Source organism: Neofelis nebulosa, chromosome 3 (assembly GCF_028018385.1).
Source record: "Neofelis nebulosa isolate mNeoNeb1 chromosome 3, mNeoNeb1.pri, whole genome shotgun sequence".
Classification (NCBI taxonomy): Eukaryota; Metazoa; Chordata; class Mammalia; order Carnivora; family Felidae; genus Neofelis; species Neofelis nebulosa.
Window position 1 is genome coordinate 1,703,913 of NC_080784.1, and position 24,029 is coordinate 1,727,941.

The following is a 24,029-nucleotide window of genomic DNA, read 5'->3' on the forward strand; positions in this document are numbered from 1 at the left end:
GAATGTGTGCTCACCTACCTTATGCAGGTGTCACGGGCAGTCAGCGTCCACGTCCTTGTGTTGCTGGTGGGTGAAGGGGTGCCAGTGATGTCAGGGTCCGCACCCAGGCCTGGGGCTCGGGGGAGCCCTGTTCTCCAAGCGTCCGTTATTTGGTGCACTTTTGCACACCGCACAATATGGTGTTTTCAAGGCCTGCGATTCTGGAAGCTGCACATAGTGAGCAGTGGGGAGTATCTCTTCCCTCGAAGACGTGTTATCCCTGAGTTTGGCCAGAGGGGAGGGTGCAGATGTGGCCCCTTTGTGACCACTTCAGGCCATTAAAATAATCAAGCTGAAGGCTTTCTGCTCCCGTGACGAACACTGGGAGATGTTCTCATAAGTCAGATCACCGCCTCTGCCTGGGTTTCTGATTTACCAAGTGTGGGGTGGGGGCCTTTGCGGGGAGGTGATTGATTGTATTTCCAAGGAGTCCCCAGGTGACGCTGACGTTGCCAGTGGCCACGACTGACAGCCACGGGTGTGAGCCCAGGCTTTGCAGACAGCATGGTGGCCTGTTTCCAGTGTACGTAGTAATCAGGCGAGTTGACTCAGAGGCGAGGGAAGCCCAGTGTGGGGCTTGAATAGGCAGCTTGACTCTATTATCGTCATGAGCTGTGCGCGTGTTGTGTCCAGCGTGGTGAGTGAGTTCATGTACACGCAGGGGGTGCTCTGCTCCTTCGAGTGCAGGGCTGGCCCCCGGCGTGTGTCCAAGGTCACTTCATCAGACGCTCGAGGCTCTTGTCTTGTTGTGGGCGGGTCACTGTGTAGATGATGGTGCTGGACGGTGTCTCCTCTCCATGCTGTTGGGCTCAATTCTGGGGTGTTCTGCTCAAGCGTGACCTTGGATAGCTGGGTGGGATTTGTCCTGACGGGAAGCAGTGCTACTGTGACCGCTCCCTGGACTTGAGGAAAAGAAACTAGAAAAATGCCATAGGCTCCAGCGGCATAATGATTTTCGCCTCCCCCGGGGCCTCTGTCAGACACCAAATCAGAAATCAAGAGGCGGAGTGAGATAATTATTAAAAAAATTTTTTTTAAATACTCGTCTTAGAACGTGCGAGTGGGGCGGGCGGTGGCAGAGAGAGAGGGAGACACAAAATCTGAAGCAGGAGAGCTAGAGAATTCTTAAACAGCATTTTATGGTCCGTAAATACTAAGTTGGCTCTGATTCCAAAAAGTAACCCTATTCTGAGTGTGCTAATTGGGATGAGGCGGTTAGTGGTTTGACCTCACTGCTGCCGTCCCTCTGTTTTTCGTTCTGAGGAGTGCGTGGCAGGAATCCTGCAATTCTAACAAAGGCCGGAGGCAGGTGAGGGCCGGCGTCCATGCAGGTGGAAGAAGGACTGTGTGTGTGGACACGACCCCACATGTGTTCGTTCACCCATCAGCAGCTTCTCGGCCAGGAAATCATGCTGTTACATGTGAACGCGGCAAGCTGGCGTGTCCTGCGGCTGCCGTGAAGGCAGGGTCTCGGCACACTGCTGCGTTTGCACGGGACGTGCATGTCTGTGTGGGCTGCGTCCAGCCCTGAGGACCTAGGCTGGCAGGGGTCTTAGGGCGCAGCACTTGGGGTCTTCCAGAAATGTGCTTCAGTCGGTTTCCTCATCCACGAAGAGAAATAATCACGCCTGTGTAGCACATGCAACACAGCGCTTGCCTTGGATTGAAACCCGTGTGACTAACACGCGTGGAATCGGCGACTGGCAGGGCTTGGAGGTGCTGTGTGCCGGGGGTTCACCCTCGGACAGGAAGGACGTGAGCCCCGCGAGGAGCCCCGCTTCCCGCCCTTCCTCCTGACTCCAGGACCAGCCTTTTCTGTCCCGGCTGAATTGCCTTCTGCCAACTGCCTGCTCGTGACTCGTGTGCGTCTCATGTGCGAAGGGGTGTGACGCCTCCAACAGTAAATGGTCAGAACACGGGAGCCTCTACTCGAGTTACTTTGCACTCGGGACACACTGAGACAGCAGAATTTTCCCTGTATCTGGGAATGGAGCAGAACTAATCTGTCTTCTTTAGGGAGAAATCTATCCTTGACCCTTGATTACGGTTCATTTAAAATAAAATTTAAATGCAGGCGTGGGATCACGTCAGTTTTGGGACGGTAACAGGATAGCATTGGCATCTCGTTTACTTGATTTATTGAGGAAGAAAATGCTGCTTCCGTGACCCGATCCAGCTCCTCCTGGTGAGGCCTATCTCATTGCTGATCTCTGGACCCGCAGTGTGTGCTCGGGGGTGGGTGGGGTCAGGCCCTCTGTGCCCGCTTGTGGGGGAGGCCAGGTGGAGCCGTCCCCACACGCCCCCCAGGCTGGCCAGCTCGGGACTGACCCCCGTCCTGATGCACAGACACTACCTCCCTTAGATCTGTGAAGCCCTTCTCGTCCCCTTGTCTCGTAAGAACACGGAGTCCAGAAGGGTTAGACAGCGTAGCTGTGAAGGTGTCGGGGGCTTGGCCACCCTGTCCAATCGCCACACTTGGGGACCTTGTGTGTCCATCGTGTCTGGCTTCCTGCTCACACTCGACATCCTTTCTGGTTGCCATTGTTGTGCCGAGAGATTCCCCGTGCCACGTTGGCCGTGGGTGAGACAAGCAGACAGTGATGCTGAGCGTGACACCCCAGTGACACCCATTACGACCGTGGCTGAGCAGAGATGTGGCTCCCCCACAGCCCTGGCCTTTGAGCTGGGAGCGGAGGCCTCGGTGGCAGGTGCCCATCTGAGGTTCCCCGAAGCAGCCAGTGGGCAGAGCTGGGGAGTGCTGGCTGGCAGGCGGGGCCTCGTGGGGGGACGCGCTTCCTCCCTTGCTGCAGGGTGAGCGCATCTTCTGCTGCCCCTTGGTTGCTCCCCAGGGGAGCTTGCTGTAGGAGCAGCTGGGCCCTCACAAGTAAGGGAGAATCTCCATGATGTCAGCGCCCGGCCCCAGAGTGAGCACCGTCTGTGGGAGTTCAGGGATGGAAAGCTGATCCTCTGAGAGTTAGCTGCTAAAGTGTCCACGTGTCCCCTAGATGGAGCCGTCCCCCTGCCTTGTGAAGTGTGGGGACCCAGATATGTCACGCAGGGTGTCAGTGGCCTGGGTGCCCGCACACTGCAGACTCTGGGCGGACACTGACCGGTGGGGGTCTGCACTCACTTGCTGTGGGGAATCCGGTGCCTCCCAGGTGTGGACCTCCCCACGTGGGCGAAGTCTGTCCCTATCCGCCACCTGGGACCGACAGCCCATCTGGCAGGGGCTCCGGACATCAGGGCCGGTGGGGAATGCAGTGCCCACCGTGTGCATCACCATGTCCCCAAGGTCGTGATCCGTGTGGTAGCAAACCAGCAGCATGATTCCTGCGAGAGCCAGATCTGTGCTGGATCCCGGGTTCCTGGCTCACGGCCTGTGCGGGACTTCACTTCTGACCTTGAATCCCTGTCAGATCACCTATTCTCTGGTAAAAGCGAGCCCTCCAAGGGGTGTTCTGCGTGCGGTGTGTGTGGAGGATGGCCGAGGGGAAAACCCTGGGGTGCCGTTGGGTGAGGCCCAGCCGGCGCTAGGGAGTGCTTCTCAGTGAGCCCCAGGAGGTGTAGACGGGGCAGACGCGCAGGTGGCGACCGCGGGCCCTTCTCACGGCAGTGGACGGGGTGTTAGAGCACGCTGCTCGATGCGGGGAAGAGACCGGGGTGCTGCCAGCGCAGTCTGAGGAGACCACAGACAGGACATTGTCCCAGGATCTTGAAAGACGCGTGAGCGCTTCCCGACTGACGGGAGTGGAAGTGGAGTGGAAGACAGATGACAGGAGCCCCATGTCGGAGGCGGGAGAGGGCCCCCGGGGCTGCCGGGGCCCCAGGGGAAAGTGTCTCGGGCCAGCGGAGCCCCAGCAGGTGGTGGCCAGTGGTGCTGCTCGGGGGGCAGGGACGTGAGGGGGCAGACGTGGGTTCCTTTGCAGGGAGGGCTTGGCGGGTGCAGGTGTGCGCGGCCAGAGCAGAAGCCTGTCGCGGGAGCAGGCGTGAGATGTGCCCATGCCCGCGTTTCGGGTGCGCAGTGGCACCGGGCGTCTTCTGCGCCCGTGATGCTCCTGCCCCTACAACATGACGGGCCGGTGCAGTCGCCCGAGAACAAGCCCATGCACGGAAGGCACGTGTCTGTAGCCGGGCTGCGAGAATGTCAGGGGAGAGGCTCCACCACTCACCACCGTGGCTTTGCCGGGCTGTTTGTTCCCCTTCTCCTTGAAGCCACGAGGACAGAGCTGGCTGTGGGTGTCCTGTGGGCAGTGGCCGTTGCATTACGCAGTCACGTTGTATACCTCGGGGGCCTCTGTCCGTGTTGTTCTAGTTCAGGAGGGTCGGACTCTGCCTCATCACGTGTCCCTTTCCCACCAGCACTCCGCCCAGAGTAGAGGCTCAACGGAAATTTGTTGGACAGACTGCTGGTCCTAGAACCTGACATGCAGAAAGCCCTTAAATTATGTAGCTTGGTGTGATCCCAAGAGAACGGAGTCCCTACGACTGTGAAAGCTCAGGGGTGTCCAAGATTGCACACCCTTCTGGCAAGGCTCCCCACCTCTGGATTTGTCATATTCGTGTGGCAAAACCCAGTCCCGTGTGCCGAGCCCCTCTTCGGCCCCTGGCCCCACACAGCTGCCTGAGGCTGGGACGGGCCCAGAGCTGTGCATGTGGCCTCCAGCCTTAAATGCAGCCTCACAGCAGCTGACAGGCTCCCGTGCTTCTCTGGAACATTGGCCTGCACGCCCCCCACCGCAGATTCCCAGACGTCCAAGCCTCCGCTTGTGAAGCTTCAGGTCTGCCTCCTGTACTGCACCACCCCGCTGACGTGTGGTCAGTCTGGAAGGACCTCTCTGGACCAGCCGGCCCTCACTCCTGCTGCCTCCTCTCTGCTTCTTGGGCTCCTGTCCCTCCACTCCTGCACCACCTGCCCTGAGGGTCACCGAGGTCTCCCTCTTGTTAAATCCTACGTGATCCCCACTGGCTCCCATCTGACACCGTGTGGGGTCCTGCTGCTCCTCGCCCCTGTCTCTCCCTTCTCTCTGGGCTCTGCCGCGGCCTCAGCGCTTGGCCCTCCCCTCGCCTCTTCCTACCGGCTCTCGCTTGCTCTCCCCTGTTGACATGGGCCCGGCCGTGTGGCATTAACTCTAGTCAGAGCTGACTCTTCGGACTCTCCTCAACACACTTCTCTCAGCACGATGCAGACGCCCCAGGCGGAGACTGGCTTGGAGCTCCCCAAAACGGCGTGTCTCTGACTTGACCAACTAACTGTGGTTAACTAATGTTAGCAAATCACGGCTAACCAAAGTTAGCCAACTATGGCTAACTAGCCATGGCTAAATAAAGTTAACTATGATCAACTGTGATTAACTAAGCAAGGCTAAATGGTTAACTGAGGTTAACTAACCAAGGTTAAATAAGATTGACTCGCTAAGGTTAACCCAGGTTAACTAACCAAGTTTAGGTTAACTAAGGTTGGCTAGCTAAGGTTGACCCAGGTTAACTAACCAGGGTTAACTACGCAAGGACAGCCTGGGAGTCTGATGCCTTCCACCCTGCCCATCAGGAAATCCCGTCTGACCTCGTTTTGAGCTGTCCACGTGCCACTTGGCTCCTCCCATGGTCCAGATCCTTGATGCCCTGGCTTCTCAGCCCTGGGATCCTTCAAGGGTGTGATGGGTTAACACTCCTCTGAATAAAACCCAAGCGGCTTCCCGTGAAGAAGCCTGGAGAAACTAGCGGCCAGTGTCCTCCAGGCTGATATGGTTGCACCCGGCTCGCACCCTCACCTGGGTGCCCCCTCCCTTCTCACTGGGCTCCAGGCACCCGGCTTCCATAGTGTTTCTCCAGCCTGGTGTGCTTGGCTGGTCCCTGGCCCTGGTGTTCCCGTGTGCACGCCTGGCCTGGTCCCACAGGTGTTCTGGTCTACACCACGTGCAGCCCCCGTCTGCATGCCAATCACTTTTCCTTTCCGATGCTGTTATCGCTGTTTGACTCATCCTCGCGGGTGTCAGTATCTTCTCTCTTACCCATGAGGAAGTGAGCGGATTGGTTTTGTTCGTTGCTCCTTCAAATGGATGTCTGCTCCACCAGACAGGCCTTTTCTGTTTGGCCCCCTTCTCTGTGCAGCACCCAGCAGAGAGGTGCATGATAAATGCCCAACAGATACTTGTTGGAAGAAGGCGTGCGAGGCACCCTGGGGCCCTCGGGGAGAGCTCACCGGCCCAGAGTCCTGCAGAGAGCCGCACAGTCGCCGTCAGGCCCGACCGAGTGTGTGACCCAGGTTTCATGGTGCTGGGTTCCAGACATGTCAGGGTGGAGGGGTGCAGAGGTAAGCCCTCGTTGGTTTTAACTGGTAAGGAGGGAGTAGACGGGAGTATGCAATAATATGCTATTCAATTTTATTGAAGGTTTTTCTATTAAAAATAATGAAAAGCAACCCAGCAGTATAAAAGCTGTCCAGTTACTAGTAAATTAGTAGCAAATAGAATAAAACCAGGCATTTATTAACAGAAACATTATTTTTGAAGCATAATGTGAGTTTAATTACCTTTATTTCCTTACCGCTTTCATTTCTGCTTTGCCTTTAATGGAATCTCTAATTCTGCAGAATGGAATCTGTGCATTATAAAAACATTTGCTTTGCTGTTTTCCATAAAAATGTCAAACTTTGTGTCTGACCATGGTGCACACTCTGTTTCGTGGCGAGGCGGGAAGTAGTTTCTTTTTTCGGTTTGGGTTTGTGACCCCAACGCCCCACCCAGCCCCCCAGCTGCTGTGCAGGTGTGATTCCGCGGGGCTTGTGGAACGGCACTGGCTCACTGAAACGCCCTCTGCTAAAACGCTAAAGAAAGTAACAAACGTTGCAGAGGTCCCAAGTCATGCCACACTTGAGCGCAGGCTTCCGACACTTTGGTGCCTGCCATGCACACTCTCTCTCCACCGCAGTAACCAGAGTGTCAGTGCATGTCGGGTGAGCCGACAGGCGTGCGAGCCACCACCTCTCCACCTCACATTAGTACCTTGCCTGAAGCCAGTTTGCGGATGTAAAAGCGGGGTAACCTCCCTGCGGCTCCCGACGAACAGAGAGGCTTGTGGAACGTGGGACGTGCCGGGTGTGGAACCCACCTGAAGCCCCCACCGGGGGCCCGCACGAGCATCGGTGTCAGCGCCTCGTCCAGAGCAAGCGTGCAGTGCTGTGCGCGAGATTGGAAAGACCTGTTCTGCATCTGCTTGTCTGCTTTATTAAAGCCGTATATAATTTTCTGACAACAGCTGTACTAAGGCATAATTCACATGCTGTAAAATTCACTCATTTCCGATCCACAGTTCACTGGATTTTGGCGTATCCACAGACTTGGCAACCATCACCAGTGTCTAATTCCAGAACATTTTCGTCACCTGCAGAACAAGTCTGGGGGCCAGTAGTAGCCGGTGCCCGCTATCCCCTCCCCAGCCCCCAGCAACCGCCAACCCGCATCCTGTCTCCACAACGTAGCCTGTTTCGGGCATTTGGTACAAAAGGAATCGTGCGATACGTGGTCTTGGGTCTGGCTTGTTTCACTTTGTAAGGCTTCGAAGCCCATGTGTGTTTTAGGATACGTGAGTACTTCTTTCTTGCCAAATAAAATTCCATTGTGTAGATATACCATGCTTTATTTATCCATTTATCAACTGATGGACGTTGTGTTTTTAGATGACACTACTCTGGACAGCATGTATGTGGACATACGATTTCCGTTCTCTTGGGTGTGAGCGGGGGTGTGATGGCTGTGTCATAGAATCCCTCTTGTGTTGTGGAATCCCCAGAGTACTATCATTCTCTGTTCTGCCAGCAACGTGACCGTGTTCTGGTTTCTTCACATCTTTGCCAATGCTTCTATCATCTGTGTCCTTTTATCCAATGGCTGCAAACAGGTGTCTTTTTGTGGCTTGGATTTGCATTTCTCTCACGTTGAGCATCTTTTCACATGCCTACTGGACATTTGAATGTCGTGTTCATTCAGATCTGTCTATTCGGATTCTTTGCCCATTTAACATGTTGGGTGGTTTGTCTTTTTGTTATTGGGTTGTAAGAACGATATAGTCTGGATATGTTTCTTGCCGGTTTGTTATTGGTGAATATTTGCTCCCATTTTGTGGATTGACTTTCACTTTCTTGGTGGTATGTTTGCAGCACAGGACTTGTGAATTTTGACAAAGCCCAGCTGACCTACTTCTCTGTTTTATAAGTTGTGCTTTTCGTTTCATACCTAAGAAAACCTTGCCCACTCCATGGTCATGAAGACCGCTCCCACACTGTATTCTGAGAGTTTATGCTAGGCCTGCGATCCACCTTGAATTAATTTTACATGTGGTGTGAGGTAGGGATCTAGCTTCATTTTTCTGCACATGCATTTCTAGTTGTCTGAGCACCATTTGTTGAAAAGACTCGTCTTTCCCCTGAAAACTGTCTTGGCATCCTGGTTAAAAACCACTTATAGGGGTTTATTTTCAGGGTTAGTTTTATTCCATTGATCCACACATCCATCCTGTGTAAGGAGATGAAACCTCACCTTTGTGCTTGAACCTCACAGACCCTTTAGGCATGTGGGGTGGGCTGTACTGTGTTCAGTTCAGGGTCAGGGGCCCACCTGCCTGGGTGATGTTTCCACTAGAAACTGTAGGTCTGGTTGTCCTGCTCCCTAAGGGTCAAGTTCTTCATCTACAAAGTAAAATGCACTTAAAAGAGTAGGCATGATGTTAAGTGAGGAGTTGTATGTCGTGTGTGCAAATTGCTCAGAATGTGCCTACTGCGTGTTACTTGATTCTTCACGTGAGGTCATCATCTCTGCCTTATAAAGCAGGACACAAAGCTCACAGAAATTAAATAGTTGTCCTGGATCATGCGGGAAGCCAAGCAGGCAGAATCTGAGTCTATTTCCACACTATTCCCTCTGTTTTGCCCTGGGCCTCTTGTTACAGTGACCGCTGACTTTGAGACCTCACGCTCGTGAGCCTTGTCTGCTTAGTTACCCCCTGAGCGTGAAGGAAGAAGGGAAAGCCATGATTCTCCCTCTGAGGCTGGGCGCTGTCCCACTCTCTCTGCCGGACATGACTTTAGCCAACGGAGCACAGTGACAGACGTGCTGGGCCACGTCCATGGGGCAGCACTCTGAGACACTGTCACAGCAGCCGGGGCCCTGCCTCGGTGCTCGGTCCTGCCCGCCTTCCCTTTTGCTCTATAAGATGAGAAGCTTGAGTTACGTATTCCCCTAGGTTCTCTCTGACTTTAAAATTCAATGTGCCCGTAAATACGAGTAAGTGATTTTCACGACTGTATTGAAATGACACGAACAGACTGAAAGGTAGAAAAATAGCAACGGTGTTACTGCCTGAGTCACAATTGGAACTCAGTTTTTCAGGAAGTACATTAAACTGTAGAATATTCTGAATGAGATTGATAAGAGATTGACATAGTTCTGTGTCTGTCATCATGAAGTCCCTCCTGTTTCAGGGTAAATTCTCACAAATGTATCCTCGGGGGACGATTTTGAGCAGGATATCATCAATGATTCGTTCAAAGACTATCAAGTGTCTCTGAATTTTTATATTGTAAGGATTTTATATTCATTGTCTCTTAAATTACTGGGAAAAATTTGTAGTGACATTGTGAGTAATGTTAAAAATTTACACGTTGAGGGGCGCCTGGGTGGCTCAGTCAGTTAAGCGTCTGACTTCAGCTCAGGTCATGATCTCACGGTTTGTGGGTTTGAGCCCCACATTGGGCTGTGTGCTGGCAGCACAGAGCCTGCTTGGGATTGATTCTCATTCTCTCTCTCTCTCTCTCTCTCTCTGCCCTTCTCCCCCCTTCACCCTCTGCAAAACAAGCAAACTAACATTAAACAAAGGTAAATGTTGAATGTGAAGGCATGTTCTCCTCTGTAATTTCGTGTCTTCCCAGTTGGACGTTCTTTGCCACAGCTTCTCTGCAGCGTCCCCTGTCAGGACGCCATCAGCAAAGACGTTCGCCCATCTCTCTCTCTTCACCTCACCCAATGCCACAAGAGGGTGGAACTTACCTTTCTTCTTTTATTTGTTCAAATTAAATTAACTGTGTTTGTCTCTCAGGTTATGTAAATAGTGTTTCCTTTGGGAGATACGGGATATTTAGAAAAAGCAATGAATCTGGCCTTCCCTCTCCGACCTCTCTGAAACACAGCACTGCCGATACATTGCTGCGTTCGTTCCCGCTGCGCACACAGCCACAGACACAGATGCGCGTGGACACAGGGACATGAACGGGCATTTCTGACGCTTTCAGAAAGCAAGCTTGAGTTTTTGGAATGCATGTCATATTAACCAACTTGTAAACTGAATCATGTAAGTGTATACCTGCAAATATTTTATGTGTTCTTAGTAGCTACTTTGTATTTCATGTACAGGTAATATTTTTTTCACCCCAGTCCCTGTTCTTGATATTTAAATTGCTTTCGGTTTTTCGCTGTTCTGAGTAACAACATCTAAGAACATACTTGTGTTGAAATGCCTCACTCCTTTCTCAGAAATTCCTTTAAAGTGCAGGTTCCTGGGGACTTCTCAGCAGGTCCGCGGAGGGGATGGAAAGAGGCTTCCATTTTTATGTGCTTCTGACACACTGTGCTGCAGCCTGAGAGGTGACGGTGGCACCCCTGCTTCAGAGGAAGAGGTGTCCCAGGGCGGGCGTGTGCAGCATGGCAGCCGCGGCCCCCGGAGGATGTCAGGGCCGTGCACTGCCGCACACAGGGCACCTGCTGTTCTTACAACTCTCTTCCTCCCAGAGAGTCCGGCTGCTCTGGGAATGTAGAGACAGCACTTTCAAGTGGCACTCAGCCGAAAGAAGCACTTGCCTGTGTTGTTTTGGATGCGGCCTCCTCCCCTCTTGATACGAGATTCTTTATACTCGGGGATAAGGTGGGCACGTACCACAGGCACATGCAGAGGAATCCGTGTGGTTTTCAAAGCGTAGGTGCAGGTTTTATTTTAATAAAGTCTAAGATGGCGTAATAAGAATGTTTAAGAGGACAACAGAGAATTTTAGGCTGTTGTCACACACACACACAGAAGGGGTTTTGGGGCCACCTCTGCTCAGGCATAGCAGGACCTCTGAGCAAGCCTGCAGCTCGCTGGGCCTTGACTTACTTCTGAACAGGAAAGACTCAGCCTGAAGGCTGTTAAAGTTTGTTTTGTTTTTATTTTTAATTTTTTTTAGTGTTCGTTTATTTTTGAGAGAGAGAGAGAGAGAGATTGAGAGAGAGAAAACACAAGCAGGGGAGGGGCAGAGAGAGAGGGAGACACAGAATCCGAAGCAGGCTCCAGGCTCCCAGCTGTCAGCACAGAGCCCGACGTGAGGCTCGAACCCACGAACTGTGAGAGAGCATGACCCGAGTTTTGTGAAGTCGAACGCGTAACCTACTGAGCCCCCCACCTCCACCTGCCCGGTGCCCCAGGTGATGCTTGCTTCTTTTTTTTTTAATTTTTTTTAATGTTTGTTTATTTTTGAGAGAGAGAGAGAGCGAGCTGGGGAGGGGCAGAGAGAGAGGGAGACATGGAGTCCGAAACAAGCTCCAGGCTCTGAGCTATCAGTACAGAGCCCGATGCGGGGCTCAAACTCACGGACTGTGAGATCATGACCTGAGCTGAAGTTGGATGCTTAACCAACTGAGCCATCCAGGAGCCCCGGGTTTTTTGTGTTTTAATTCTGACAAGCTTTGTTTTCATGAAAGCAAGTGAGCTTAAGCAAGTGGTTCAAAAATATATTTGTTACGTTATTTGTGCACGTGGGATGCTCACTGTTCACCTCCTACCCAAGGTAGGTGCCCCTCCCCACCCCCCGAGGAGGCAAAGGGAGAAACCAGCCCACCCCCCACCCCCAACACATATATCCTGCAAATAATGGCCGGGCCCCAGTCTCTGGAGCCTGGTGACTCAGCTTGGAGTACTTGCGTGGGGCACGGAGCTCCCGGGACATCCTAGTGAGGGCAGAGGGAGCGCTGGTCCCCTCAACCCATTGCACCTGTGTGGCTGGCTCTCCACCCCTACCCCCATGAGTCTATAGGAGAGAGTTTGTCCAGGGTGTCTGACAGGCCCCCCTGACCGCCGAGGAATTATCTCCTTTGCTTTTGTTCCCTTCTCTTCTGCCTCTCCTCCATCTCCTTTCCACACACCCAAGGACTTAGGTTGCATGAGGGGCATGCCCAATGCTGGGGGAAGTCCCCTGACCTCAAAAGAAAACAGGAGAGGGAAATCACCTTTCAGGCGACCAGGATGCCCGGCAGTGGAGGGTGTACCGTTATGGAAAGTTTGCAGGAGGGTCTCGAGGAGGGAACAGAGAGGAAGAGAGGACGGCACTGGCGGTGACCCCAGCCCAGGTGTTGTGCGGAAGGACTAACTCGGGCGGGGGCACACCCTGGAAGTAGGGTCGGAGGTCATAGGGAAGAGCCTGAAGGGTGGCAGAGGGGACTAGATGCTCGCCTGGGAGCCACCACTTGGGTGTTTAATTGGCTTGTTTGGGAGGTTTGCCTTTCCTGATTGACGGGCAACATGGGCACTTCTCCTGGTTACTTACAGGGAGGGGCGCCCTGGTGGCCTCAGGGACATGTAATGGACTTGGAAATGTGCAATGCCAGTTTCCAAAAGGCTATTAGCATTTCTGGGAGGCGTCCTGTGAAACCCTGAGTGATGACAGGTCCAGGAGGAAACTGGAAATGCTGTAATTCATCCAATTTCTGTATTCAAACTGTGCCTTTCCCCACATGCCTGTCTGTGCAGCAAAGCAAGGAGTGCCTGGGTTAAGCAAATATGTGAACCTATTAAGAGAAATGTAAATTGACATAATCAATAAATTTGCTTGTGTTTCTTTTCATTGTAGACTTGTTATTTGATCAAGCCTCAGCTTTCTATGTGTGTATGTTTACAGACACGAGGGAACATACATAATGTATGTTGCTGTTTGCATTTTTGCAACAGCAAAGTGATGCTTTATGTTTTTGTTTTGTGAGTTTGGGTTATTTGGAAAACTAAAAACAGAAACATGGATGATATGGAACCACATCACATCTGATGTGGGATCTTCTCTCTCCTGTTGACCAGCCAGTCCCTTTGGGCAAATTACTTAGTATTTTGAGACCTCAGGTTCCTCATCTACAAAATGCCTTCATCCTACAGCTCTTGTGAGGGTCAAGGTGACATAAATGGTTCCTACATCCTCCAAACAAGCGTGATCATCAGCAGCTGTGCAAGTCTGACCTGCCCAGAGGGAGTCTGGAGGGTGAGTGCAAACGCTAAACTCTGTCCCGAAGGCCCATCGCGGATGCACACTGTCTCAGAGGAGCAGTACGCGGGGCCCCGCTGACCGAGGGCAGGCTAGTTAATGCACATGCACCGGGAGACAGGGCAGCCCCTGGGTGGAATTGTAAAGGGCACACAGCCTTTCTGTGAACATATTGGGAACTAGCCGGATGTCTCCATAGCAACCAAGGAATAACCATAGCAGGCTAGCAGGCAGCAAAAAAAATCATTATGATATTTAAGAAACTATTTAAGAAGCAAAACTTTAATTATTTTCGTTATTGTTGCCGTAGTTTCCCCTTCTTGACAGAATAGGCTCTTGTTCTATTTGTAGAAACTCGTTCCGCGAGGCTTTCAGAGCCGAGTGCTGTTGGGGTTGTATTTTCCAAAAGATGAAAAGAATCCTTTTGAGGGATTTAACGTTTATTTGGGATTTTGTGAGTAAAGAAGTCTGTGGTTGGTGCTACAACAAATTTGGTGTTAGACTTCCATGTTTTCCTGGTTTCAGGTTTAATATTTGACTCCTGGGACCTGTTCATCATCAAAAGTGGCAACATCGGGAGCTGATAGTTTGCTGCAAAGTTGTTTCTTGGAAGGTTTCTGTATTGATTAATTTTTCTCTCTTCCCGGTTTGGACACCTACACAAGCGCCTAGAGAGACACAGAAAAACCAGAGCATAGACCTCCCCCCCCCCCCCCCCCCGTGCCCGTGAGCACGTTCCCGCGCAGCGCTGACAGACCGTGTTGCTGTTTTCCTGTCTGTGTTAAATGACCGACTTCTGTTCTTAACAAGAGTGTGAGGCGTGTGGCTGGCTGCATCGAAAGGCCTTTGGGCCTTGTTTTACCGTCTCATAAGCATAGAGTTTCGGATCAATGCTATCACTCTGGTAGTCTAAGTCACCGTGTTAGAAGATGTGTTTCTGCACGTTTGTAAGGAGTTCCTGAACGAATAATAAAACACACACAGTAATTTGGCCTTCCCCTCTTGGGCTGCCTGCCTAGGAATGATCAGATCATGATGACTGCTTAAATTTAAATTTTATTTAATTTATTTAAATATTTTCTCCTCAGACACTAAAACTATGTAGAACATTTGGGTTTATGGTTTTGTGCTATGTTAGTTTTGTACTATTATATTTAGGGTCAAGGTTTTAAAACTCTTTTGGGAACAGAGAGGAAACTCCTCCCAAGTAATCAAATGGTGAGGAAAACCCGTCTGACCTAGAAAGATTTTTCATTATCAGATATTTTGAATAATGTGTTTTGTGTCGCAAAATCACCGGAACAAAATCATACCAGTATCCTTAGCCCATGACACCCCAACTTTCCTTCACTAAGCGTTAAGCTGCACGCACGGACCTGAGCGGTGCGTTCCCACAGCCGGGCGCCCAGGCATCACGCGCTTGGAGACACAGTCACACATGTACAAGACGCACGTGCGCTTGAGCCGTTTGTAAGAATCCGCTTCCCAAAACGTCTTACCAAGAATCCGGTCTTCAGAACATGTAGAGGGGCACTGATGGGGCTCGCTGAGGGGCTCGCAGACCAGGCCCGCCACCTGATGGGGCTCTGGCGGTCTGTGAGCACAGGGCGGCTCTCCTGGCGTCAGGGACTGATGGGGGTTTCAGGGCAGGCAGAGGACGGGTGAGCTATCGAGGACTTCAGCTTGCTGCACTGGCAAACCAGTGTCTCTCTTTCGTTTTCAGCCGTAAGCGTGGTGATTTAGAGTCGTCTGTTCTCTCAGAGTCTCCTCTTCCCCACGTAGAATGTGACACGGCCAAGCTCTTGCACCCATGATATGTTAGGGCTTTATCTGGTTTAGTTTTCAAGTCACATAATATACTTTTCCACTTTGTACTCACTGCTAAGATTCCGTAATGCATTATTTAATAGTCCTGTTGGCAGACATTCCTGTCAAAACTCTTCCCTACGCCAAATATTCTCCTACAACCCTTAGAAACCACCTTTTTGGTTCTCGCCTTTGGCTGGCCACCGTCCCAGTGCTCCACGAACCAACCCCAGTGTGGCTCCACTGAGGGGGTCCTGGAGGGGGGATGGCACCAGAGCCTCACACAATCGGGTTTGAGCCCGGATTCTCACATACTGGGTTTAGGTGAAATACTTACTCTCCGTGGACCTAAGCTCCTTCATATTTCAAGGTCAGGGGCAAGAGCGCCGGTTGGTGCGATCCTGGTGAGCCGATAGCTGGCATCGGGGCCCTGGGGGCACATGGGCTCTGCTCCGGCCAGGAGGGAGTGTTCATCACAATGCAGTCGCTTCCTCAGGCAGCTTGTTAGAACATTAGAGGTTTTAAAAAAAACTCGAATTCATGTTTTAAGAAAATCTGCCCGTACTGTTTTGCGTTACCATTTTTTGATTAAGTGGCTTCAATCAAATGTGTTATGTGGAATCATTTTACAAGAGGCCCTATGGGTCACTCCTGTGAGTCTGTACATTTGAGTTTTATTTAACTCAACTACCCCCGTGCCTAAGGAGGGGACGGGGCTCTGGGGCCTCCGTCTGTCCTCCCTTCTTCTGCCCACTACAGCTGTCTCTCATTATCCTTTCCTCTTGTTTAAAAAAATTTTTTTTAAATGTTTATTTATTTTTGAGAGAGAGAGAGAGAGAGAGAGAGCGAGAGAGAGAGAGAGAGTGCAAGTAGGGGAGGGGCAGAGAGAGAGGGAGACAGAATCTGAAGCAGGCTTCAGGCTCTGAGCTGTCAGCACAGAGCCTGACGTGGGGCTCAAACTCACGGACTGTGAGATTATGACCTGAGCTGAAGTTGGACGCTTCACCGACTGAGCCACCCAGGCACCGCATCCTGTTTTGTGTGTGTGTGTGTGCGTGTGTGTGTGTGTGTATTTATTTTTCTTGTTTTAATTTTAGGATCTTCTTGTGTCTTGATATGTACTTCAAGGAGTTATTCTTTGTTCTCCATTTGCTATAGTGCTAGCAGAGTTAAATTGGTGCTGGCGATTTAACACCCAAGAAATAACTGTGTTGTGAAGGCTATTGTTTTTTTTTTCCCCCAGATAAAGAAAACGTGTTTTATAGATGCCATTAAGATGATCACTTCCTACTTATGTTACCATTTCAAAATAGATCTTGTTTCCAAGCTGGGGAAAAGAATTGCGTTTCTCCCAGTGAGCAGGACCCCCACATGCATGACGCAGCGGCCTCCAGGTCACTGAGCACCCTTGCCGCATCCCCCCCCCCCCCTGCCGCCCCGGCTTTGACGGTGGGAGTCTTGTGAGCGTTGTGCTGGAGTTAACACAGAATTTGGAGTCCAGTGGAGCGTGGCGGACAGGCCCTCCAGAAGTACTGAGCTCTGATGGGGCCCAGCCCCCGTAGCTCAGAAATCCCTGTGCCGATGTTGGCTGTGCCGTGATGCCCGATGGTACCTAGGAGGTGAACTGTAATCCCTGACTAATCCTTTGTGCCTCCGTTTTCTACCGAAGACGACCAGAGCGTGGAGGTAAAATGTCATGAGGACAAATCCCCTTGAAGAAGCGAATGATGTGATTGTTGAAGCTGAGAACTCGTGAGCCTGGGAGCATCGTCCAGATCTCGTGTGATAAGTGGCTGCCGGAGCCGCGTCTGCACCGGGACAGTGCCTTGGAGTTGTGACATTATCACTGCAGACTTTCACCTTCGGGCCTGTGCAGGTCTTCACCCGGGAGCTGCAGAGTCCCCCGTGGGCGTATGTGCAGGAAGACAGATCGAAGTCAGTGGTTTGCACTGGCAGAGCTGACTGGACAACAGGAATGAGTTACGGTTCAAACCCTCACGGGGTGATCTGGGTGGAGGTTCGCGTTAACCCAGAGGTCCCAGCTCTGCCTTTGTTTTCAGTTTGGCTGAACTGTCGTCCGTCACGACCGTTGTGTAGACAAGAGTAAATCATTGATGGCCCAGTCTTCCCTTCTGTGGACATAAGTGACGTGCCTCAAAACTCCACAGTGTCTCTGTTGTCTCCATAACTTGCTAGCCAGCCTGTGTCTCTCTCTGAAAGAAGATTAGGCATCTCTGTTCTGAATACCAGCAGAACCCTGGGGGTGGTGGCTGGGGCCATGCACAGCACAGCCTCTGGTCTGATTGGCTCTGAGTGAGATTGGTTTGCAGACGGCTGGTGTCCTTTCATCTTCGAGAATTGTGACCATGCTGTTGATAGTAACACCAGGGGTTAACATGCACTACACAGGAAACAGAAGGAAAGATAACCTCTCATTTAATGGGGTGAAACGCAGTACTTGTGACGCTTTGCTGCTGGAGGCTGGAGAATTAGAAGAGGTACAGGCAGCCAGTCTCGCCGCTCTCCCGGTTCTGGGTCCTTGGCTCCTCGTGAGGCCTGGGGCGTAAAGCCACAGAGTGTGTGGTTGTGGAGGGAAGTCCAGGGAGGGCGTGCTCTGGGTAATCGTGGCAGTTTTGAGAGGACAGAGCTGCACACATAGCTTCTCTGTGTCCACGGCCAGGGTCCCCCTGGGGCCAGGGAGTGACTCTGGCCCGGGCTGCCCTGGGGCATTGGCTTAACTGACTGGCTATGGGTGTCATTCTGGTGTTTTGTTAAATCCCTCCTTTGGGAATGTAGCTGGTGCTGTCCAAGGTAGTTGCTGTTTCCTCCTAGCTAGGGAATAGGCCTGACTTCGCAAATGGACCCGTGAAGCTCAATTCATGGGTCACCTTGCCTGGGACCGGGCTTGCTGGTGAGACCACGTTTCTGGGCCTGCCGTGCAGTGTCCGTGAGACACCAGTGCCGGAATCGGTGGTCTGTGTGGAGGAAGCCTCCCTGGACTCCCACCTGCTGGGGGCCTGTATAGGACTGAAACACAGAGGAAGGGGCAGCATCCACCTTGTCCTGCCCCCCCACCCCCCGCCCCCCATGGCTCCCAGGCCGTCAGACTCGGGCTGACTTCTCCGTCTGCAGATGTGGTCAGTGGGACTTCCAGGCGTCCATAACCACGTGAGCTCTTCCTGTAACAAATCTGTTCTTATCCCCACATCTCTGTCTCTCTCTGCCAGCTCTGTGTCTCTGGAGAGTGCTGGCCAACACAGGCCCCAGCCTAGCCACACGCCACAGACTGGCAGTGTGGCCCACATTAGGTTATGAAATCCAGTTGGGTCCGTGGGCACCGTTCTCCGCACGTCCGTGTGGACGGCCGTTCTCACGTCTTGGGTGGCATTGGCACAACCTGGTGGCCATGTGTGCTCCATCAAGATGAGTCCACACTGATGGAGAGGGCATGTTAACATGGACTTTCCTAGTCCTCATGTGCGGGGGTTCGACCTGTTCTTGACGTGGGTCTTAATGACAGTGCCTTAGTCACTTGTGACAAAGCTCGGTGTTCGGACCGTATGTAAGATCGTACGGCCTTAGACGTGGCAGTTAAGGACCCCTCCTCAGACTTGGCTGTGCCGCATGCAGGTGACCTAACACAGCTGGACACCCGTTTCCCGTGGTAACGATCCCACCTGCGTCTACCCCAAAAGCGCTAATAAAGTCAGAAACTACAAATCCATTGCGGTGAGCCTTCGTTTGGCAGTCGACGGCCTCACTCAAGACAGCCTCTCCTTCTGAGGACACACACGGAGCTCCTGTCCTGTGGAGGGACTGCCACAGGGCTCCCTGTGCCCCGGGCTGGGCCCTGACCAGCTCCGAGATACCTGGGACACTCCCCTCCCGTCCTCGACCCCTATCTGCAGCTGCTTCTGGGGGCGATCTGTCACCCTGTGATGTTCCCTCCACCCCATCTCCTGTGGTCCCAGCGTTGGCCCCAAAGGCTGCCCTGCCAGCTGCCCTGGCCCTCCCACTTCAGCCTGTGGGCAGACGGCTGCTGACCTTTGATCAGTGCGCAGGCTGGGGTACCAGCCCCTGTGCATTCGAAATCCCACATACAGCTTTGACTCCTCCAAAACGTAACTACTAACATTTCACTATTGACCAGAAGCCTTGATGATAACAGCCAATGAACACGTATTTTGTGTGCTGTATATATCATTTGCTCTGTTTTCTTACGATAAAGTGAGCTAGAGAAAAGGAAATGTGATTAAGAAAATCACGTGGAAGAGAAGATACATTCACAGAGTAGAAACTTTGCGGGTGAGTGGCTGCGCAGCTCAGGCCATGCTGTCCACAGAGCCACAGCATTTGTCTGCTTCCTCATCTGCACCACTGTCCCAGCATGTCATGTGCCCTCTGTGTGTGTCATCGGGAGTGGGCCGCGGACCCTCACCTGAGTGCCACGTGCTTCCCTGTGGTGGTGCAGGAGCTGTGGACTCGCCTCTGTAACCGGTGGGGACATAGGGGCTTGGCGGACACAGGTACAGGGACCACGGGTCACGATGATTCTGTTGGCATTAGCAGCATAAATCGCTTGTATGCAAAGGGGAGTTTTCAAGGGTGCTTACAGGCTTTGGGGGGCCAGCAAGATGGCGGGGAAGATGGCTGGACGGCCGGCAGAGCTGCTGGGACCTCTGGTGATCCAGGGGGCAGCTTCCATTGTGGGGTCCCGGGTCTGGGCTTGCAGAGTCCCCCCAGGAGATCAGCAATCAAGGCTCTGGGTCAGGAACCGGCTGCAGGGTAAACACTGGAGTGTTTTCAGGACATACGCGGCTGCCTTCATTTCCTGGGACTGCCCTAACAAAGCTGGGACTTGGGGCTGAGAACCACAGATGTTTCCTATGGGTGCATTTGAAGGCAGGGGTCACGGTGTGGGCAGCTCTGCTTCCTGCTGAGGCCCTGGGGGAGGATCAGGCTCTCCCTTCCCCTGGCTTGTCCCTTCCTCTCTGTGTCCTCTCTTCCCTAGGGAGGATGCCCACCTGCTTGCCATGGCATGTAGTGTGCAGTGGATTTTTTTTTATTTTTTTTTAACGTTTATTTATTTTTGAGACAGAGAGAGACAGAGCATGAATGGGGGAAGGTCAGAGAGAGAGAGGGAGACAGAATCTGAAACAGGCTCCAGGCTCTGAGCAGTCAGCACAGAGCCCGACGCGGGGCTCGAACTCACAGACTGCGAGATCGTGACCTGAGCCGGAGTTGGACGCTTAACCGACTGAGCCGCCCAGGCACCCCCGCACAGTGGATTTTAATACACAGTGACTGGATCTCAAGATCCTTAATTACATTTGTAGAGACCCTACTTGCAAATAAGGCCACATTCTGAGGGCCAGGTGGACGTAGATTTGGGGGACACTGTCCACCCCTCCCAGTGGTACAGGTGATGTCCCCGCAGGGTGATTCACTCTACACTTCAGTAAGCCGTGGAGGTCACCCTCTGTCTGCAGGGCTCTCCCAGCTCTGGACACAGGCTCCAGAAACGCGCCAAGGTCAGGCCCCACGCTGCTGCTCCTTGAGGCATCCCGGCACGTTGCTGGAGCAGACTCTGGTGGGGTTCGCTCACTGGGGGTTCATTTGTTTGGGAAGGAGGCTCAGAGTCCCGATCCACTTGGGTAATCCTGTAATCCTTCTCGGCATCATGGACACCCCTGTGTTGTGGGACCCTCAGTGCTGCCTCCCAGGGGCACAGGCAGGCCCACCGCGGGCTCACTCCGTCTCCATCCCTGGAGACTTGGGTTGGGAGTTGGTCAGGACTCGTGCTGACAGAAACCCCTGGCACCCCAGAGCATCCACGCTGGCCCGTGGGACGTTTCGCAGTGATATGCTGGTGTAATTTAGTATACCTGAGGTCTTCATTCGCTAATCAGTCTTATTAACGGTGAACAGTGTGGTGCAAACCCTGTCTTCTCCCGCTGCCCTGTCCCTGTCTCCAGAGTAGTGCAGGGGGAATCTCGGGAGATTGTATCATGAAATCTGTCTGAATGCCTCCCTTACCGTCTCCACGTGGCCACTCAGCTTCGGGCATCTTCCTTTGCACTGGATTCTTGCCATCCTCTCTTTGTGGGCACACGTGATGAGGAAGCCGAAGGTTTTTATAAATAGTCTCTCAGGGGCGATTCCACACGCTCCCCGACAGCCGCTTGGCGGGGTGGGAACCCGGCTTTAGTGACATCGTCTCCGGGCATGGATCCTGGAGGGATCTCAGCCTCCCTGGACACTACCTCTCTGGGTTTTGATCCCACCTCTGACTGGAGTTTCGGAGGGTGAGGTGTGTCCAAGCAGGACACGGTCCCGGTGCCTTAAAGGGCACCGGCCACGGGGCCCAGACCTTTGCTGCAGCGGAAAGTGCCCCATTCCTCTCTGTCGGGGGCTGTTGTGGAGGTGGGTGGAGGGGTCGTGTGACAGACAGGTGCCGGTATGCCCCCTCCCACGCCCACTCCTCCCCTCCCTGCCAGAACTGGCACTGTCCCCCGGGAGGAGGTGTCCAGAGGCACACAAGGCATTTGAGGGGAGGCTCTCCTCTCCTGCTGTAACTTTGGAGATGGGAGCATTCCGCGTCAGGAGTAGAAGCTGCCTGGCGGACGGGCCTCCGAACGCCACGCACGCTCACGTTTATAAAGACCCGTGTCGCCAGAGCAGTGACGCTCCCTAGGAAGTTGTCCATTTATGGCTACTAGAGCAAATGATATCATCACAATAGGTGGCTCCTGTCTAAATAGGGATCATTTGTGAAATGAGATTATAGACATTTATCTGAAAAAACAGGAGATAGAGGCACCTGCTTTCTGTAATTGATATCCTGGGGGACAGCACTGCATGGAATTAAGGCGTCCATCTCCATGGCTAATTCCGTTAGGAGCAGAGAGCCTCCCTCTGCTGCTGTGTGCCAGGCGGCCCCCACATCCACATGCAGAGCACTCCAGATCCGTGTTTTCTGTTATGCCTGAATATATGGGACATGCATTGCAACCCTAGGCCACCGTGCTGCAGTGCACTTGTCTGGCAGAGCCCTGTGGCCGGCCAGCCCCGGCTGTGACTGGCCAGGTCCTCGGACACACACTCCGCCGCCTCTGGCCTTCTCCCGTGGCGGTGATTTCGGACCTTTTCTCCAAGCGCACGTCTCCCCGCTTGCTGAGAAGCCGCCTGCTGTTTGCATTTGGATGCGGCCAGCAGAGCAGCGGGAACCCTGCCTTGGTAAGTCCAGGATGACTCATTTCTTACTTTTCCTGCCTGGCTGTGTGCTTGCACGGATGTGGTAGCTCACCTCCGGGAGCGGCTCGCCTCTCCGTACTTTGCACCACGGCTTTTCACTGCCCTCCCTCCGGGCCCCGGGCTGCACCTGCCTTTATAAGTAAAATGCTCCTGTCTCTCGGCTGCCGTGCCGGCAGCAGCTGGGGACACAGTCGCTGCCATCCCGGGAGCGTCTTAATTGGCACGGAGGGTGTGGGGGAGAGGTCTCGCCCAGCAGTCCACAACTACACCGCTGTAATCCTAGAGTGCGAGTTCAGTCTCCGGTTACCCGTTATTCCTGTCGTGGCTGAGCCCCAGAGCACTTTGTAATGCAGGAACTACTCTGGTCGCCCCCGTTTATGACAGCAAGGACGCATCAGTCTCGCCGCTGCTTCAGCACCCCTTTGGGAATGAGCGAATCCAGGGACCTGTGGTTGTTAACACCCGTGCGTTCGTGTGCAAGCGAGGGGGAGAAGGAAGCCTGTGAAGACAGCTTCCTTTGTGATGCCTAGCGCAGCGAGGGTCTGTGCCGCTTACCAGCTGCATTCAATGGGCTGGAAGAGGAGAGAGCTTTCCGGGAGGTGCTAGGCAGCTGCCCTGCGTGCCATGAAAACCGAAACCTCTTCAAAGGCAGGAGACTCCGGCGTTTAGTGCCGAGCAGGTAGCGGTCCCACGTCCCCTCAGAGGTGACGGCGTTGGACCGTGGTGGGAATTGCTGAGCTTTTTGAGGAGGCCCCTGGGCACGCGCTCTGACCGGGGTCCCTGCAGGCCCCTGGGCCTCCTGCCCTGACCCCCGAGGAGGCTTCGTCAGAGGGAACTTTGTAGCCAGGGGACTATGTGCCTCGAGCGCGTTGAGCGGGCGGCTCGAGCTGTCCCCTGAGGGGGCTGCTGCTGCTTCTGTTTCTTGTCCTGCTTGGCTAGCATTTTTTTATGTGCTTTCTTTACCTTGTGCAGAAACGCGCACACCTCTAAATAGTAGGGGCCGGCTCCTTCCTAGTGAAAGAGAGCGTCCATAAAGGGTATGTTATTAACTCGGGCATTAGGCAGTAGCTGGTTTTGAAAGTTCCTCTCATAAATGACCACGACGCCTACTCTGTGGGTGTTATACTCCCTACAGAACTGAGCATGTCCACTCAGATGTTATTGGTTTGCCCACATGTAGGTGAATGTTGACTTCTTCATTCATAATTCTGCCCCCAAAGCTCAGACTTTGTGTAGTGTGGAACATTTTGTGCCCTTTAGTTTGTTCAGACAAGAGAACCCATCAGTGGGACTTCCCTGGCTTTGTGACTCACGCTGTACTTAGCAACAGGTAGTTGCCCAGGACCACTCGTCACTGCATGGGGGCTTTGCACGCAGGGTGGCACGCTTCCCCCGGACACAGCAAGGAAGCGGGGCTCTCACTGGCAGTGGCTGCACCGGGGGGAAGGTCTCAGTCAGGGAGAGCAGACGGCTGCCCGGGGCTGAGGAGATTGCCCAGCCTGACCCTGGCCCATCCTTGGCACTAATCCAGTAAGTTTTTGCAAGCATCGAATACCGCATTTTTAAACAACTTGCTTCAATTTATTTACGGCTAAAGCAAAAGCGAATAACCTAAAAATAAGCGATGTAGCGGTGTTCAGATTGGAAACACGTCACC

General features: G+C 53.0%; 1 protein-coding gene across 7 annotated transcripts in view; it reads left to right on the top strand.

Moving 5' to 3' along the window:
* Positions 1–24,029, top strand: part of DLGAP2 (DLG associated protein 2) — a 791,131-nt gene that overhangs the window by 263,660 nt on the left and 503,442 nt on the right. Inside the window, exon 1 of one of the 7 annotated variants that reach the window (XM_058719821.1) lies at positions 21,919–22,354. The exons of 5 other annotated variants lie outside the window; for them this stretch is intronic. In XM_058719821.1, coding sequence (XP_058575804.1) covers positions 22,321–22,354 — 34 coding nt within the window. In that variant the 5' untranslated portion in view covers positions 21,919–22,320. Of the gene's footprint in view, positions 1–21,918; positions 22,355–24,029 lie in introns of those variants that run through there. One more of the 7 variants, XM_058719827.1, reaches the window with a different exon arrangement.